We start from the raw sequence: 13989 nt of genomic DNA on the forward strand, positions 1-13989 counted from the left end.
TCCTGAGTTCCCCACACAGCCGCACCTCAGCTCAGACCTGACGCCTAGGGACCCCCCTCAGCTCCACCCTCCTGACCTGCAGCCAGCTCTGCTGCTCCAGTGCTAGGCTGAGTTGTGGGCTGCTGCAGGGACATGGACCCAGCCTCCACAGGGACTGCGCTGACACCAGACTTATTCCCCCTATAAACAAAGGGGCATCTGCTCCCACCTAGGGACTAGGATTCAGCTCACTTGAGCCCATCTGAAGCCATTGTCCATATCTGCTGTGCTACCAGTCCTCCAAGCCAGAGGGGGCGCTGTCAGACAGAGAGCCACACCCCTGCCACTTCCCACTGGCTGCTGGAGTGGGAGCTGGGTCCAGGGAGGGGGTGGGTGGTAGTGAGAGTGGGAGAAGTCCAGGTCAGAGATATGCCTACCCTCCCCCCCATGCACTCCAGGACGGTGTGTGTGTTACTGACCTGTCCGCTTGCTGATGACCTCGACGATGGAGGGAGGGAAGTAGCCGACTCGATCAGTGCCTTTCTGAGTGTCGTGGATGTGCCCCTTCCAGCGCCCGTCAGAGTGCTGCTCCAGGACCTGTGTGAGGCACCAGGCATGAGAGTGAGAGACTCCTTACAGGTGTCCCAGCACCAGCAGGAGCCAGAGCATGGCATAATACAGGAACCCTGGCTATGGGCAACTCCCAGCCACACCCAGCAGGAGGTGCTGTAGAGAACGTGCAGGGTCCCTGGCTGTGGGGGAACTCCCGGCTGTGCCCAGCAGGAGGTGCTGTAGGGAACACACAGGGTCCTTGGCTGTGGGGGAGTTTTATTATTAGCCATGGTCTCTGCGCAGCTGCAGGTGATTGCTCACCGTGATGATATCTCCTGCCCGGATGTTGAGAGCAGTTGGGTCATGGAGGTTCCAGAAATCTTTTAAAGCTCGGACTTTCAGAATTCCTGATGCCTCTGAAGAGAAGGGAAAGAGGGAAGAAAGAGCACGGGAGACGCGTGGGGACAGGGCAGGGGACAGGAAAAGAGAGAAAGAGAGAGAGAGAGAGCGAACATTAATAGCACAGCCAGAGACTCAGTCCCCTGCTGTCCCCACCAAAGACGGAACCCCAGTGCATGCGTATATAAGTATTGAAGCCCCTCACATGAACACTCCAAGTCAGGTTAGCTGAGGGCCTGTTTGGAGGAGGGTTGGGATGTTGCCACGCACGCCCCCATAGAAAGGTTTTCTCCCTGCCAGGTGAGAGCCGGGCAAAAAGCTCCCCGCAGCAGGGCTCCTGGTTCTGCCCATGGGATTACAGAGCGTGTGGAATAGAACCTGGCATTACGCTTAGACCCAGCTCACCTCTCAGCAGTTGCTTGATGTCCTTGCTGGCGTGCGAGGTGGTGAACTGGTTCACGATGTCCAGGGCTGTCTGGTTGTAGGTGTTTCGGATGTTCACATCTACGCCACCCTGCCCGTGGGGGAGCCAGCAGAGACCCCATCAGTGCCGGGGCCATTGGGCAGCCACTCAGGGGATGCCATGCCTCACACTAGAACTGCTGCTGTGGAGGCAGCCTACAGGCAGGTCAGCACCTCCTGTGCAGCAGACCCAGACCCCTTCTGGGGGAGCAGGGGGCCCAGCATTCAGAGGCCTGGGGGAGAAGAGCCCCCATCTTCTCTCACCAGCTATCACTGGCAGTTTGGGGGGGAATAAGAGGAAGTGGGAGCAGGACCAGGACAGGAACGAGTCCCAGAAGCTGCACTGATGGAGGGAGGTTCTGTCCCTTGTCCCCCACCAGCCACTGCAGTCAGGCCACAGGCTGCATCTTCCCCTGCCCCTCAGAACCAAGCCCTGGGCTACACCTCTCCTCCCCCATCGCCCTCCAGAGCTGAGCCACTGTCTCTCTCCCTCTGTCACCAGCTGCTGTCTCTTGTAGTGGATCGCTCTCATCTCTCCTAGGGGCTGCAGATTTGGTAGCTGAGGTCCCGCTCCCCTTCCTCCCCGTGAGGGCCTGTCAGCTCACCTCCAGCAGCAGGCGCACCACCTCCGTCTTGCCGTAGAGCGCTGCCTCATGCAGGGCCGTGCCCGTCTTTGTCTGCCTGTTGATCTCAATCCCAGCTTTCAGCAGCTGCCTGGGGGCAGGGTGGGGGGGAATAAGCCGTGGTGGTTTAGAAGGAGGAAGTGGGCACTATGAGCCAGGAGGACAGGGTGGGCAGTGAGGCAAGGAAGCTGGACAGCAGGCAGAATCAGGGCTTGGGGTGGGGCAGGGCAAATCTCTTATCTCAACCAGGGTAAAATCATGAGGTGATTTGGGTTCACCGGATACCAAAGCCAAATGTCAATTCCAACTGCATAGGGTGAGAACTGGAGGGAGCCCGTGGGACCAGTGATGGACAGGGGGGTCTGGAGTAGGGCTGGGGGGTCTGGAGTAGAAGGCCCAAAGCCCCATGGAAAAAGAGCTCCAAGGCTAGGACTGGGGCAAGCAAAGGGCAGCATATGGTGATCTCTGGGGAATGGAGCGGCAGGAGGAGAGTCTGGCATGGTGCATCAGCAGTGGACGCTGCTACGGGCTTGTGCAGGTTAGGAAACTCATGGCTGGCAGGTTTGGGGCAGGGCGAGGCCAGTGGCTAGCATGCTGTCCGTTACCTGATTATCTCCTTGTGCCCGTTCTTGGCTGCCAGGTGCAGAGGGGTGGTGTAGTTGGGGTCACTAGTGTCTTTGGACTGACCCTCCAGGAGCGCAACACACATGTGGCTGTTCAGCAGCAATTGGGCAACCTAGGGTGGGCGAGAGATGGGTGAACGATGGGGAGCATGGAAAGGAGAGCACATGAACCCCCGCCACTCTCCCCAGGAGCCCTGCAGCAGCAGGTGGATGGCTAAGCTGGCCCCATTCCAAAGGGCAGGAAGGGACTTCCTGGACTGCTCCTGCCAGATCCAGCCCCACGTGCATGGCCAGTGCTGAGAGAGCCTCAGCCGGGGGGGGGGGGGGGGGGGGGACGGGACGACGACGACAACACCAGAGAAGGGCAGAGCCCAGCAATCCCTGAAGCCCCTAGCAGTCATTGCAGGAATGAATTGCTTTCCTGATACCCCTTTCAGACGGTGGCCCAAGGGCCAGGGATTCCGAGGCCCAGGCGTGCCCTGGCCTGGCCTGCCGGAGACGCCCACACAGAAGGGGAATTATTGGTATCTTGGGGCAGCCCAGACGCCTAGAGCGGGGGCTGTTTTCACAGCACTATTTATAATGACAGAAACAAAAACGGCCCCCTGCCGCCCCCAGGGTGAGAGCGAAACAGTCCATGGCTGCTCCATTGAGCTGGCTGCACGCTTTCAGTGCCGTCCCACTGGCTGGGCCCCCTTACAGCAGCGAATGGCAGGGGTGTGTTTCTGTAGGCTTGCTGAGCTCCCACAGGGTGGGGGGAGCCTTCCTGCCCCAGCAATGCAGGGCGACCCGTGCACCTGTCCCAAGCAGCCGAGACAGGAATCCCTCGAGCCCGGCCAGGTTGGAATCCCAGGCCCGCAAACACAGCTGTGCTGAGCCTGCCCCCTCAGCGCCTGTGGAGATTAGGAAGGCTCAGCCCGTCTGGTCGCCACCAGCCTGGACTTAAATGGGAGCAGAGGAAAGATGGGGGTTGCGGAGCAGCATCCCGTGCTTGGAGCAGCGGACTCGGGTTCTATCCGGGCTCTGCCACTGGCCCCTCTCTGTCGCTCCGTTTTCCCCATGGGTAAAATGGAGCTAATGACACTCTCCTCCCTCAGGGGTGGACATGCTGTTTGTAAATCAGCTTGGGCTGGAAGGAGCTATCGAAGGACAAAGCGCTGGCCGCCACATGGAGCTTCACAGCCACAGCAGGGAGAGAACCTAGATTTTCCTGCCCCAACACATGATGCTAAGGGAGAACCTCCATCAGTGGCTAGCACCACAGGGCCTAGGACAGGGGTCTCAAATACGCGGCCCGCCAAGCTTTAAGGTCCCCCCTCCCCCACAGAGTTATTTCCTGCAGCCGCCAAGCTCCCCTCACCCCCCCCCCAGCATGCCGTGTCCCCACTCCTCTGCCTACCTCCAGGCACTTCCCACTGCCAAACAGCTGTTTGGCGGTGCTTAGTGCTTTCCAGGAGGGAGGGGGGAGGAGCGGGGGGGCCACGTGCTCAGGGGAGGAGGCAGAGAAGAGGCAGGGCACAGGTGGGGATTTGGGGAAGGGGTTGGAATAAGGTCAGGGACGGGGCGGAGTTGGGGTGGGGACTTTGGGGAAGGGGCTGGAATGGGGGCGGGGAAAGGGTGGGAAGAGGCGGGGCCGCATGGAAGGAGTGGAGTGGGGGCAGGGCCGGGGGCAGCGGGGGTGGGGTGTGGGGATGGGGCTTTTGTCCCTTTATATGAAAGAGGTTTCAGTGATGCGGCCCTCGGGCCAATGTACTAGTCCTCATGTGGCCCTCATGGTGATTTGAGTTTGAGATCGCTGGCCTAGGACATGCACCGAGGAGTTCTGATCCCATCCAGCGGAGGGCAGTGGTGCATTGGCCAGTTCCTTGTAGTATTGTTATTGTGAAGGGGAAGAGAGATGAGCCCTAATACAATGCCTCAGTCAGGAACGACTGGGATGGTGTAACAGAGCGGCTCTGCACAGTTTGCAGGCAAGCTGTCCTTTACCTTAAGCCGGCCAAACTCACAGGCCAGGTCCATGGGGGTTTTCTTCGCCTTATTGATGAGACACGGGTTGGACTGGTGCTGGAGCAGCATTTCTGACTGCAGAGGAGTAACGGACATGTAAGGGAGCAATGCAGGAAGGCCAGCGATCATGCTCCATCCAGCAAGCAGCCTCCTGACACCCCCATTAAACTATTCCCCTCTTCCTACGGCTCCTACCTCCACCTCTCCCTCGGACAGGCCCTGTTGGGACAGCAGCCTAAGGTGTGCTCTCCGGTGCCTGTGAAGAGCACCCTGTCCCCTTCTGAAAGGCCTGCTCCCTTTCCCCATTTCCGCAGCCCCCTGGCCGCATCTCCCCTCCCAGGCAGGACTGCTGGGCTGAGCCCCCTCCAGGTTAGACCAGGCAGAGGCGGTTTGTGGGAAAGTGATGCGAGGGCCTTCCCAAAGAGATTGTCCATCCCGCACAAGCCGGGAGGAAGCAGTCACGCCAGGAGCGGAGTCTGGGTCTCTTGTGGGGCAAGAGGATCACAGGCCGAAGCCTGGAGGCAGCCCAATGCTACATCACCGCTAAGTGACCCGATGTCATCACACTGCCAACCAGCTGGCATAGGGGATAGGCCCGTGGAAATCTGGGTGAGGGGCACCAGGAGATTCGGGACCGGGCACACGTGCCTCTGAGGGCACCTGGGCTCCCACAGCCTCCGTCACCTCTCTCCCCAGGCTCCCTTACTCACCACCTCGTAGTGCCCGTACTGCGCAGACAGATGCAGGGGGATCTGCCCATCCAGTGACGCCATGTTGACCGAGGCGGCTGCCCGCAGCAGCAGGTGGACCGGCTCCACCCTCCCCTGCCAGGCAGCATAGTGCAGCGGGCGCATCCCTGCAGAGAAGCAAGGTCAGGAGGAGGCCGAGAGGGGCCGGCTCTCAGCACGACATCGACACTAGTGATGTAGGAGCCCCAGGGTGGCAGCTGGAAGGAACTAGGCCTCATGAAGCTGAGCTCCCCATGGGGGTGCCTGAAGAACGAGCACCATGCTGACCCCTTCTGAGGCTCCAGATCAGCCCCCCAGCTCAAAGTGAATGGAGCTCCCTGGGGTGAGGAGCTGGAGATGACTCTATGGCTGCCTTCTCCCAACCACACTCACTACAGCAAAAGAAAGGTCAAAGCAGGGCCTGCTTCAGGCGCTTTGCCCCATGGGAGGGGTCACAGGTGCACTGCTCCCTCAGGATGGGGGCAGGCAGAGGGCACCTCCACCTTACACAGGCAGACGGGTTCTCCTCAGTCACTTGGAGTGAGGGGAAAGTGGTAGGCTGGCAGAGACACTGTCCCCTCCTGGATGTAAGGGGGAGCAGCAGAGAGGGTGGGTGGAGCCCCAGTTTGAGGTGAGCCAGCTGCTTACCATTGCTGTCCTTTATGTCGACAGTGGCCTGTGCCTCCAGCAGCAGGGAGATGAGCTCCAGGCTCCCACCCAGGGCTGCATGGTGCAGTGCTGAGAACCTGAGAACAGCAAAAGACAAGGGTCTCAGAAGCAGCCAACTCCATGGATCCATGCACTCGAAGCCCAGCCCTGCATGGGGGCAAAGGTGGCCATTTCTCTCCTCTCCAAATCAAAAGCATCTAGCGCCGATTTCCCACTGCCCCTGCATTTTCCAGTTTCTCAGTCTAGGCTGCTCCACAGCTCAGGCATTCCCACAGTTCCTGGCCTTATGGCTACTAGAACAGGGGCAAACCCCAGTTCTCTGTCAGTCTCCACTCATTACATACACCAGGTCCCTGGTGTAAAGCCATTGAGTTCAGCAGGGCTCTGCAACGGAGGAGTTTGGCATGACATAGCTGGCAGGACTCTTCCCCCCACAATCATCTCACACGGGCTCCTGTAGACCTGGTGGTTGTCCCATGAGACCCCAAAGCAAACTGGCACCAGACATTTGAGGGAGACATGCTGAGACCTGGCAGCTTGATACATGGTTGGTGACACCAGCCAGGCCTTGCTCTCTTACTCCACCACCTCTCCTGCTGCTGTCTGTGGACAGTTTAGACCAACACCCATAGCACACAGCTCCTGAGAGGAGATGCAGCTTCTCCACAAGGCCAGAACACCCTCTGCCAAATGCCTTGAGTTAGAGGAGACTGACCTGATCCTATATATCGAACTATATCCTGCCCCCCTCACATTTTCTGCTGGAAAAGCTCTCCCAGTCCAAAGCAATCCAAGCAGCGCTTTCTCTCTCCACCCTCCCCATCTGTTTCTATTTACAGCTCTCCAGTGTGACCAGCCTGACCTGGTCCCTCTCTCACTAAACTCCTAGCAATCCCCCACCCTGGGAAGCACCTGCTTCCAAATCCCTGTCTCTGAGGCATTCTCAGCCAGAGCACCCCTTCTGCGTAGCACACTGGCAGAGGTCCTGCTGCTGTGCTCAAACTCTGTTGGTTTCCAGTCGGCCCTGACACTGAGCCTTGGGCAAGTTGCCTCTCTGAGTCTCAGTTTTTCTGGCAGCAAAATAGGGAGAAAACAGCTCCTTGCATCCCAAAGGTTCACAGCCCTTTTCAAGGGACCTGTGAAGGAAGAGGTCTATGTGCAGTACATGCTGTCATCGTCTTATTGTGGGAGAGCCCCTTACCCTTACTCTGCCCTCTACAGGGGGAGGGAGGGAAGGAACAAGCAAGGCTGGGGCAATTAGAAGAGTCCACCTGGGGCCAGCTCTGCTCTCTGGGCAGCAGCAGGACAAGCAGGCAGAAAACCCAGCACTTGAGGGGTTTGGCCAGGGGACAGGTTTTCCAGGCGATTCTCAGGCAGTGTGTGTGTGTGTGTGTCCCACTCCCCTCCTGGCCTAACCCCTCCTCCTGCTCTGGCCCTGACTGTTGCAGTCTCACTGCCAGCATGGATGGCTCTCCCCCTGTCAGACGCCCATGGCAGAGTGTGTGAGGCCAGCTAGAATGAATGAGCCCTGTGTTCCAGGGCTGTGAAAGAGGCCTGTTTGTCTAGAGTGCTCTCTCCTTCCCCTGTGCTCCCCCTGCTCCGGGCTGCTTCATTCATGTGAAGGGCTGTGTCTGACCAAGGGAGGCTCAGTGCCCACAGGGAGCAGCATGGGAATTCAGAGCTCAGTCAGGCTTTGCTCCCTTCACGCTCTGGGGCTGGCACGGAACTTTCCCCTGCCACGTTCAAAGAGTGGGCGAGCTCACTTGGGGCGGCCCCATGCACCACAGGAGCTTGTGTGCATCCCATCCCAAAGCTACTCCCGCAGCAGGTCAGCCCAGGAGCCCCGCTAGTCCACGATCACAGCAGGAGCTGCTTCAGATGAAGGGGCAAGAAACTCTGGGGTAACCTGCCCACGGGGAAGCTCCTTCCTTACCCCAGGCACATGCGGTACGTCTACACAGCCCGCAGCAGTAAGCCTCCTAGCCTGGTTCATGCTAGCTCTCAACAGAGCTGTACAGACAGCGCTTTGAAGTTGCGGCTCAAGCTGACACTCAGGCTCAGCAGCTCACCGTCCCTAGGCTCCAGAGCCTGAGCCAAAACTTCAAAGCACTGTCTGCACACCACTAGTGTGAGCCCCGCTGCCTGAATCTGTTGACCCGGGCTGAGAGGCTCAGTGTCACGGGCTGTGTAGACATAACTGTAGTGGCTGGCTCATGCCAGGAACAGGAGGGGTTAGATCCCCTAACATTCTGAAATACCCCTCGGGTCACTGCACGTTCTCATTATCCATAGGAATGTCTCAGAGGGAACAGGGCCCAGAGAGAGCAGCGTGCCCTGAGACCCAGGACCACAGTGGTTTGATGACTTGGCTAGGAGACGCTAGCTGTGGAATCCAAAGAAATGGGTTCTAGTCCTGGCTTGGACACTCACATTTGCTCAGCTCTAAGCAACTTTCACTCGTAATCAGAGTCCAGACAGGCCACGCCATGCAGGGCTAACTTAGTGACCTAGTGAATGGGCACATCTCTGCAGGTGTATCCTGACCACAGCAGGCCCCCACTGGAGCTTCACTGTTCACTGCTTAACAATCGAGTGATCAGTCCATCTCATTGATGTCCAAATCGAAACCTTTGTCTCCATTTAAAAGGAAGGAAGGAGGAAGACGAAACTCAAAAACCTGGGAAATTCCAAAGTCAACACAACTTTGTTTCAAAAACCAGCTTAAGGTTGCTAAATAAACCCTCACTTCCCCCAACATTTACAAACCCCAAGCAAGGAAGTGTATAGTCAAGGATGTCATAAACCTTACACTGCTCTCCTAGCAGAACACACACACTCTTCTTATCAAGTCTGATGCAACGCACGACTCATACCATCGCACAACTCATACTCATACCATCTCCACCTTCTCTCTGACCCAAAAGAAATACGATTCTTTCATCAGCAGTTTGAAAACAATCACACAAAACCCTTCTGGAAAAGGGAACATTCCACTGTACATTCATAATGGGTCTGACACAGATTGATCAGCCTCGCATACATCTTTATCAATAACTTATCATTTCTTGTTACACTTTTCCTATTCATCTATATCATTCTCAAGAAACAGCCATCCTAAATACTTTACCAAAAAATCCTAGTGGTCAATCAATAAACATTCTAACTGACAATGTTTCCCATTTAACAGAGTCCCTTAAAAGAAAACCTGTAGGTTCCGAAATAAAGTAACAAATATAATATATAAAAAACTGTCACCAATCTATGGGTCAGAATTAAGGTGGGGATGAAATATCTTTACACTTGATAAGAATAGTGTGTTTATTATATTGACAGTGTAACATTTGTGGTTTTCTTAACTCAGTATCATTTTTGAGAAGTACTTGGATTTCGTAAGTGCTGAGATAGGCAGGTATGTTGTGGTTTAGCAATCTCAGCTGGTCTTTTAAGAGATTTTGGAGAGGGGGTGGAATAAAAATAAAGGGTCAGGCTAGAGAGTAATTTCCAAGGGAGCCTATAGAACGCAGGCGAGGAGAAAGGGAACGGGCACAGCACTGGGAATTAACACTCCTCCTGATGGGCTGCGGTGCCAGTTCTCCCAGGCTCAATGAGTGGCTTTTACCCCAAGTGCTCTGCTCCAGGCAGGCACCATACTGTGCCCATCTCTGGTCCTGGAAGGTTGTCCAAAGCAGGGAGGAGGTTTTAACAAGCTGGAGAATACATAGAATGGGCATTTCTGGTCAGTAACGCAAGAGGACACACTACATCAAACCCATCAACTGTCCTGTTACTGTTAAACCAACCCTAAACCAGCAGCCAAGAACAGTCAGGGATGCTAGCGGCCCAGAGGCACCACCGGCCCATGCCAACGTATTACGGAGACTGAATGAGAAGGTTCGGGAAACACTCACCCGTCCGCATCCTGGTAATTCACATTCATTCGCTTGGCTGATCCCAGGAGCTCTGTAGAGAGAAGAGTAGACAGTCAGTGTAGAACTCCCACAACCACTACTCATTGCATGATAAATGCAGGCTGCATGGGAGACCTCGTCCCACTGGAGCAGGAGAGAGGGCCTAACAAAGCATCAGCTGAGACAGGGATCACACGTGCAGCCCTCTGATGAGAAACTCTGGGAAAACTCAGGTCTTTGGGAGAACATGTCCACAGTGGGGTGCAGCTAGCATTTTGTACACACGCTGCCTGACCCATTTGTTAACCCTGCCACCTTTGCACCGTCAGATCAATGATACAGCAAGCGCGGTTAGACAGAGGGATATAGAAAGAGGTCAATGACTGGTTTGAAGAGTTAAAAGAACCCGCTAGTAGCCTGAGGAAATACCCCACCTTGTCAGGGTTCCCCAGAGACACCACAGTCCCTGCCTAGCCTGTACCCTAGAGAGAACACTGAGAAGCTAGGCTGAATTTTTACCTTTTCAGTTGACCAAAGCAGAGCAATCACATGCCGAGCTTGCCCTACAGGCCCCACTCTGGTCACTGCCTGATCCTCAATTTTTTTCCGTAGCAACCTACCTGTGCCTGCAGGACAATGCTTAATTTCTCTCTCTAGTTGCTCCCTACGGACCATCCGTGGCTGCAGGAAGGGATGGATATAAGCCCCCAAATCCCCTCATACTCTCATACTGTGGCAGACCCCATGGTCCTGTGAGAAATTTAAGACTCTCCTGCAAATTGGGTTCAGCCTTCCCCTTTGGCCAGGGGTTTCCTGGGCCCCAACTCTGGCTCTGGGGTGGCCACCCTGCCCCACGCTCCTGGCTCCTGTTTGCGCACAGGACCACATCCAGCAGCCCTTTCTAGAGCATCCTGTGTGTGGACAGGACAGAGCTTGCCTGTCCCTCAACCCGTCGGTACTGACCTCCCTTCGAGCAAGCCACCGCCTGACCCATCCCTTTGTCTTCTCCTTTCACTCCAGCTTCTTCTGCATTGACCTGCACGTACACAACCTGGCTCTAGCCACGCAGTCCTTTCTTCCTCCATTCCCTCTGCCACCACTGCTCAACACACCCCATCTCCAGCATCTCCACAGCCCCTCAAGCTCCCGTTACATAGAGCGGGAGCAGCATGATCTATCCTGTCGCTTTCACCCAACGGGATGGCCCCTCTGTTCAGTTCCCCTCTGGGGACGCTCCATTTATAGAGTCAGCTGCCTGGAAAGTGCCGAGCTAGGAGGTTTTGCTTCCACCCCTGAGCTTCTTACCCGCTCCTCACTGCCAAGGAATGGCCCACGGACCAGATGGTTGGCATTTTACTACTAGGGCAGAGGCTGAGGTCACAGGTCGTGAATGTAGAACTGTATTGTCTCCCACATTCCCTTAATCTAGCCCAGCCCCATGGAGAATCTGGGGTGTGGAGAACTATATAAAGGAAGAGGACCCCTGCCCTTCATCACACAGTTGATGAATTAAGCCCTCAACTCTCTCCACTGATTAATTCAAATTAATTCTTTCCTCCTACATGGGGTATTTTATTCTCATCTGGGGGTTTGAAAACATTAAAATCTCTGGAATTTATGTGCTAAATAAGAATGAAAAGAAGAGGTTTTTCAGTGGTTAAAGGGGTGTGTGTGTGTGTGTGTGTGTGTAGAATCAATCATTTCTAGACCAATTGCGTTCCCTTGCAATTGGGTGTTAGCTTGGTCACTCGCTGCACCATGCCACTTCCCTGACGGTCCATTTCCCTTTCAAAGTGGCCATATATCCAAGCCCATGCCAGTGTTTTAGATTTCACTGAGATTTCTGTGTTGATCCATATGGGAAATTTGGGCCCTAAAACAGCCACACTCAATTTAGGGTGGAATAATTAGCCAAAGCATGGATAGAATTTGCTGGGTCAATCATGCATTGCTGGAGAGAGCACCTCCTCCCTTGAAATTCCTGACATCTGTGCCAGCCTCCCTGCATTTCTTCCTCCTGTTGACTCTCCATCTCTTTTGATTTTTCTTCTTCTCCCTCTCACAGCTTCTCTGTAAAATGTATATGGAAGATGCCATATGAAATAAAAATGTTCTGTATGGCAGGAAAGATGACCCTCGCTAGGGGAACAAGAGAGTAGAATGGGAGAGGGACTCATTTACTTATGCAAATTATAATGAAAAGGAAACCAAGTAATTGCAGTTTTCTTTGTGTTAATTCTTGCAGTTTAAAATGTTTTGTAAATAGGTTAATTAATGCAAAATGGTCTTCAAGTCACTGTTTGCAGAGGACTCTGACTAGCGTAACTAGTCCTCACAGCGGAGAAGAGACTGGAGAGGTCTAGATGGAAACCGAATAATTAGCTATTCTAGGGATTTTTCATCTTCAAAGCACTAGGAAAACATTAATGCACAGTTCTATGCTGAAGAGCTTCTACATAGACATGACATCTCCTTACTCAACGGACCTGCTCCCTGGGGATAGAACTGCTGATATAAAGAACAAAAATAAGTTTTTACTTTCCTCCCCCCGCCATTACCCCTGCAGAGCCAGCATAGCTAAGGGTTCAGTTAGTACTTGTGCATCATCACAAGAGCTACTTACTAAATTCCCATCCGCTACACCTGTGCCCCGCCATTGAAGGCTATCAGATTGCACAAGATTCACTGGGGGCATCACTTGGCAAGGGACTTTTTTTTTATTGGTGATGATGCATAAGAAAAGAGCTCAGCTTGACTCTCAGATTCCAGGCTGAGTTTGAGACAAAACATGGAACCCCATGATGCCAGTTTTACAGAGTCACTCTCAAAGCAAATTGCTCTTTAATGGCACAGAAGAAGCCAGGAAAGCAGCAAGCTTCTGCAACAAATAGCCCTCATATTGTCTAGCTTAATGTTCTGGAATTGTTCCTACAATGTGGGGGAAGGGGAAAAGGAAAGACTGTTGGGGATTTTAAAAGGGCATGGTCAAAATAAAAATGATAGATATGATAAATAAAAATTCCCTTACCTTTTCTTTTAAATAAACCAAAACCAACATCTTAAATGAGTTAAACAACTTAACATCTGTGCTGATTGGTCCCAAAGAAATGCCCAATCAATCATTTACTTTGCACCATGTATCGTGTTTGCTTACTTTTTGCCCTATAGGTAGTTTGGGCAGAGGAACTAGGCTGGTCAGTTCCACTTTATGGAGTTTATATCCATCCACTTCAGCTGGTGCTTGACACTGGAAGGGGATTTCCTGAAGGGAAAATGCCTGCTAAAGAGATGGGGTCCTTAAGAATTCTAAGAACACACGATGATTGTTCGCATGCACTCTCAGCAAGACATAATAAGGGGCTCACTCTCGAAAGGCCCAAGCGAGTCTAGGACAGAGCTACAGGGACAGATAATGTGCAGGTAGATACAGCACGGTGACTCTACTTCAAACATTTAGCAGAATAGGTGAGTCAGGAGGTTTTATTTCTTGTTTTTAAAATGGCAGGAGGATTTGGTGTAAGTTAGATGGGGGGCTCTTCCAGGTATGAATGAGACGGCAGATGGAGCTGTGACGAAGTGAGAGAGAGAACACCCCCAGAAAGAAGAAAAAAGAATTATACTCTTTTTACCTCAGCCCCAAACTTTTCAACAAACTCTCTACCGAAAACAATTTCCTCTCAGTCAAGCTGGATGCACTGAGATATCAACAGAGCCCCCCATGCTCTTAAAACAGCAGCCCAGAAGGGATCCCATTCAATCCTGGATCCATGGAGCAGCAGCATTAGCAGATGTGACAGCCCATCCAATATGTTGAGTGCACACTGGAAGCCACTGCCCCTTCCTCACAGAGCACTGCTGTACCTCTCCCTCCACCGACACAAGCAGGAGGATCCTAGGGGCCCTAGTGGACTTGCTTGTGAAGGTTAGCAGCAATCACAATTCAAACAGCCCCCTGAAATTCCATTACCGAAGCATCGTCAAGGGAAAGTGGCCTGGAGACGCCTGGACTGAAAAGCAGCGCTGTGATGAGGTAAGCTTC

The 13989-nt window shown here is 53.8% G+C and overlaps 1 protein-coding gene across 5 annotated transcripts in view; it reads right to left on the reverse strand.

Moving 5' to 3' along the window:
- CASKIN2 (CASK interacting protein 2) overlaps positions 1 to 13989 on the reverse strand; it is a 72533-nt gene that overhangs the window by 11222 nt on the left and 47322 nt on the right. For 4 of the 5 annotated variants that reach the window (XM_084647208.1, XM_084647207.1, XM_084647205.1 and 1 more), the window contains exons 3-11: positions 9951 to 10002; positions 6022 to 6119; positions 5356 to 5501; positions 4625 to 4720; positions 2621 to 2751; positions 1998 to 2106; positions 1336 to 1444; positions 853 to 947; positions 459 to 576 (exon numbers count right to left, since the gene is read on the reverse strand). In XM_084647208.1, the coding sequence (XP_084503334.1) occupies positions 459 to 576; positions 853 to 947; positions 1336 to 1444; positions 1998 to 2106; positions 2621 to 2751; positions 4625 to 4720; positions 5356 to 5501; positions 6022 to 6119; positions 9951 to 10002 (954 nt within the window). The remainder of the gene's footprint in view (positions 1 to 458; positions 577 to 852; positions 948 to 1335; positions 1445 to 1997; positions 2107 to 2620; positions 2752 to 4624; positions 4721 to 5355; positions 5502 to 6021; positions 6120 to 9950; positions 10003 to 13989) is intronic. The other variant, XM_084647206.1, reaches the window with a different exon arrangement.

This window comes from Lepidochelys olivacea (assembly GCF_965140295.1).
Source record: "Lepidochelys olivacea isolate rLepOli2 genome assembly, chromosome: 14".
In the NCBI taxonomy this organism is placed as follows: Eukaryota; Metazoa; Chordata; order Testudines; family Cheloniidae; genus Lepidochelys; species Lepidochelys olivacea.